Raw genomic sequence first — 4,754 nt, 5'->3', positions numbered from 1 at the left:
TTGGTGGGACTTTCACGTGCTTACCTTCTTCCTCTCGATTCAATCAGGTGAAACTGAAGAAATATCTCTATTTAAGACGCTTCCTAAACTTGCCATGGAAAACGCAATCCCATCCCATTCTCATCCCGCCCACTGCTACTGGTTCTTCATCCTCATCCTCAGCTATGGCAGCAGCCCCACCGCCAACGTTAGGAGCCAAGGCAGCGTGCGTGATCGGCGGCACCGGCTTCGTGGCAGCCACGCTCATCAAGCTGCTCCTCGAGAAGGGCTACGCCGTCAACACCACCGTCAGGGACCCTGGTAACCGCTTCATTGCCCACCCTCTTTCCTCTTTCATCTATTTCATGTCAATTTCCAATTGTGCCCCATTATTTCTGTCTATTTACATGTTTCGCCCGCATTTTTTGGATCGTCCCCTCGTGCGAGAAGGAAGCTCAGTCAGGCTTGTGTTTTCTGGTTTTGAAATTGAAAATAAAAGATATTATAATGCATTTGGTAGATGTTGTGATGTGAGAAGAAGACTGACCGACAAAGGAACCCGGATTTTGTTCAGCTGGTGTAAAAATTGGAATCTAGTTTTAAAATTAAGAAAAAAAAAATAATTTCATTTGTAGAATAAGAGCTGCTATGACTATGAGAAAGAAGACCAATCGAGACTCGACACAAACATTGGTTTTGTCCTAGTGGTGTTCTAAAAATTGTGATACTTATGTATGATATGAATTATTAGCTTACCCGTAGAATTCATGTAGTTAATCCCACGTAATAGGATAAAGAATTGATATGATGTTGTTTGATAAGTTAATTTTGAAAACTATTTAAATGATATGGAAATATCATGATTTTAGAAACAATAGGAAGATCTTCTTATCAGTGGAAGAAATTATTGTTGGATGTAAGTAAAAATTGCATAAAAATAAAGGTACCAACAAATGAGTCTTTGGAACTAAGCCTTCCCAGCCATATCCCCACGTTACATATTGGCATTGGCATACCCTTTGGACGATCTTGAAATACCCTTTAAATATCATTAAAAAAAAGAGAAAAACCCATTTAAGAAAGAGAAGAATGATTGTATGACACTTGATTACAGGTGTTTGATTGACCATAATGTCATGAACTGTTTTGACATGATTTGACTGCAGACAATAAGAAGAAGATCTCCCACCTCCTAACCATGAAGAGTTTGGGCAGCTTGAATATCTTCCAAGCAGAACTAACCGATGAAAAGAGCTTCGATGCACCCATTGCAGGATGTGACCTGGTCTTCCAAGTTGCAACACCCGTGAACTTTGCTTCTGAAGATCCAGAGGTACAGAATTTTCATTAGCATTGCCAAAATTAAGAAGGATCTACTGGATCTTTAACTGGCCCGGTGCCAAACTTTCGAATGTAGAATGACATGATAAAGCCGGCTATCCAAGGTGTGGTTAATGTTCTGAAAGCCTGCGCCAAAGCAGGATCCGTTAAGCGGGTTGTCTTAACATCATCAGCGGCTGCTGTGACAATCAATCAGCTAAATGGAACTGGCCTGGTCATGGATGAGAGCCACTGGACCGATGTCGAGTTTCTGAGTACCGTGAAGCCCCCCACTTGGGTAATTCCCGGCATTCTTTCATTTTCACGATTCTCAGAGCTTGAGTCTGTGTTTCCCTAGATGATCATCTGCATTTACAGGGTTATCCTGCATCAAAGACACTAGCTGAGAAAGCAGCTTGGAAGTTTGCCCAAGAAAACAACATTGACCTTGTAACCATCATCCCCGCTCTTATGTCTGGCCCTTCTCTTACTGTTGACCCGCCCAGCAGTATGGGTCTTGCCATGTCCTTGATCACAGGTGCGAACTGACAACGCGAACAATACTAGATTCTTGTGGAGGGCTCGATCGCTTGACTCTGTCGCAATATTCATCAAGTGAAAAACAAATAAAAACCAGCATCGGGGTTAGAACTGTTTTAGTACTAATTGAATGTGTAACACTCTGCAGGGAACGAATTCCTCATAAATGCATTGAAAGGTATGCAGATGCTGTCAGGGTCCATCTCCATTGCCCATGTGGAGGATGTTTGCCGCGCCCACATATTTGTTGCAGAGAAGAAGTCGGCTTCTGGACGATACATTTGCTGTGCTGTCAATACCAGTGTTCCAGAGCTTGCCAAGTTCCTGAGCAAGAGATACCCACAGTACAATGTTCCCACTGAGTAAGCCCCCTTATCTGATGGCGTGCTTGTAATTGTGATTTATACTTTTATCAACTCCTTTTTGTCTTTGAAAAAATTGCAGCTTCGGGGATTTCCCTTCCAAGGCAAAGTTGGTTTTGTCGTCTGACAAGCTTACCAAAGAGGGATTCAGCTTTCAGTATGGAATAGAAGATATCTACGACCAATCTGTGGAGTACTTCAAGGCCAAGGGGATTTTGAAGAACTAAAGAATCCTTAGATTAATCATTATATACATTGTAGCAGCTATCTTGGCACGAAATGCAGCTTTCCCTTCCTACATGTGTCGAGCTTTCATCTAGCAATGCTTTTGCTTTGTTGTATGGGTACTGTTGAATGACACATCTACTTTAGTAGCTTTGAATAATGTGCGTGAAAAATCAGCCTTCTGAGAAGATCATCCCTGCAACATCCAGACCAACAAAGACTGATGCTTTGTCCAGTTAAAGAGCTTTAAGTCCATTTCTTCACTCAAATGTTGATATGAAAGTAATAATATAAACGATAATATCACCCTATTTTTAAACTCTGTTTATTGTATTATTTAGAATTTAATTTTAGATAATAATTATTTAGAAAACAAAAATTATTTCACCCCTTAGAAAAATAAATTTCATGGAAAAAAATTTTAAATGCTTGTAATATACATATATTTTTTATAAAAAATATTTAATTATTCTTATAAAAAATATGTAAATAATTATATATTATTAGACATTTCTATGAAAAATGTGTGTTATCAAACAGACTCTTAGAGCAACTCCAATGTAAGTTGTCATTTGGGGTGCTATTCTCGTAACTGTAAAAATGGTACTCTGGATTAGAAAATTTTCACCTCAACGAGAATGGCATATGGGATTACAAAATGACAATAACTTTTTAGTAGTGCTATTTTTTCAATTTCTGGAGAGAGAAAAAAATGAGATGTTGCATTTGTTTACGGTAAAATTCAATGACTATATTTCAACTTTTATATATACATATATTACCTGAAACAAAGGTTTAGCAAGTGAGGTGAAACGGAGCAAGATAGAACCAAAGAGGTAGCAATCGATTAGTGAGGCAGCGAGTGACGAAGGGCTAAAGGGACGAGTTGGCGAGGGTGAGGTCGAGGTGATGAGCGACAGAGTGAGAAGAGTCAAGAGAGACAACAAACAATAGCAACACCGACTGAGGGGAGAACCGATGAGAGTACGTGATAAGAACCGACCAAGCAAGGGTGAGGGGAAGCGAGTTGTCGAGGGGAAGAGGGCAAGAGAGAGATGTGCAGGAAGGTTTTGGATTCAGGTTTTATAAATCAATTATATATATAATTATTTTTATTTTAGTTAATTAATTATTAATTATTTATATAAATATTTTTACTTAAATTTTGAAATTTAAAATTTTAATTATATTTTTTAATAAAAAATATTAAAAATTATTAAAATGACACTCCTATTTTTAATCTACCATTAGAGCAGAAGAATAATTTAGAGATATCATAACACTATTTAAAATTACAAATTAGTGATTTAACAGTCCAAAACAACAACTTCTTTTAAATATGCTCTTGGGAGCTCAGAATGGTATCCATAGGTAACTTAATGGTTAATAATTGAATGTGGTATCATAATACAAAGATTTGGAATTTAAATTTTGCCATCAATCTAGTATTTAAGTGAGTGCACGTGTTTACACTAATTATTATATAATAAAAAATAATCGTATGTTAAGGGAGTTAGTGGTTGATAAATTATTTACAGAAATTTAAATTTAATAAATCAAAACTGTTTTTTTCAAAAATACAAAAGCCAAAAAAAAAAAAAAAAAAAAACCAAAGACCAAAAACCAAACGGACCGCAAGCAATAAACTAAATAAACTGATAATTGACTGTAGCAGTGAAAAAAATTAAAAAGTAACCAAAAAAGCTAAAAAACCCAAAAATAACCCTTTTATTTTGATGAATATCTTCTTCTTCTTTTTCTGCAATTCTATTAAATATGTCATTCTCTATTTCTTAATTTAGTAAAAAAATACATCATTTTTGATATTTCAATCAATTCGATTATTTTATTTTTTTTAGGAAGAAGACGGAATAGAACTAAAATAATTGAGAAATTCAAATTTAAAAATCGATCCAAATCGGTCTATGAATTGAAGTGCAATTTTTAACTAGTTTAATTTAATTATTTTGATTTAACTAGAATTCTATTGCTCGCAATTGATAGACAAAATTTTATACAGAATTTATGTATAAAATCATGTAATTTAGTAATGATTATGTATTAAAAAAATAATTATGATAAAAAAAATCTAGTAACACCTTGTTCTGAAAGGGTTTTCTGTATAAAAATTCAGCAATTACGAGGGCAAATTTACTAAATTTGCAGCACAAATATCTAATTACTAATACGAAATGAGGTTTTTATTTTAGAATCATAGATATGTGTTGTATCTAACTTATTGCGGAACAGAGAAAAAATTATTATTATAACATGCTCGGTACGACGTCGTAGCATTGGTCCATGGGGATACAAACCACACACACTTGT

At 35.5% G+C, this 4,754-nt stretch overlaps 1 protein-coding gene across 1 annotated transcript; it reads left to right on the top strand.

The window, feature by feature from the left end:
• LOC127808981 (anthocyanidin reductase ((2S)-flavan-3-ol-forming)) lies at positions 1–2,586 on the top strand. The gene is made up of 6 exons (XM_052347750.1): positions 1–300; positions 1,146–1,312; positions 1,397–1,597; positions 1,678–1,837; positions 1,988–2,201; positions 2,284–2,586. Exons 1-6 carry the CDS (start codon positions 165–167, stop codon positions 2,426–2,428), a joined length of 1,023 nt encoding a protein of 340 aa, XP_052203710.1. The 5' UTR covers positions 1–164; the 3' UTR covers positions 2,429–2,586.
• The last annotated feature ends 2,168 nt before the right edge of the window (positions 2,587–4,754 follow it).

This window comes from Diospyros lotus, chromosome 8 (genome assembly GCF_014633365.1).
Source record: "Diospyros lotus cultivar Yz01 chromosome 8, ASM1463336v1, whole genome shotgun sequence".
NCBI lineage: Eukaryota > Viridiplantae > Streptophyta > Magnoliopsida > Ericales > Ebenaceae > Diospyros > Diospyros lotus.
This window is presented reverse-complemented; position numbering and strand designations above follow the sequence as displayed.

Coding starts and splice junctions, on each gene's coding strand:
- LOC127808981 (XM_052347750.1), top strand. CDS start 165: ATGGCAGCAGCCCCACCGCCAACGTTAGGAGCCAAGGCAGCGTGCGTG. Junction 301..1,145: donor CACCACCGTCAGGGACCCTG/GTAACCGCTTCA, acceptor ATTTGACTGCAG/ACAATAAGAAGAAGATCTCC. Junction 1,838..1,987: donor TGCCATGTCCTTGATCACAG/GTGCGAACTGAC, acceptor AACACTCTGCAG/GGAACGAATTCCTCATAAAT.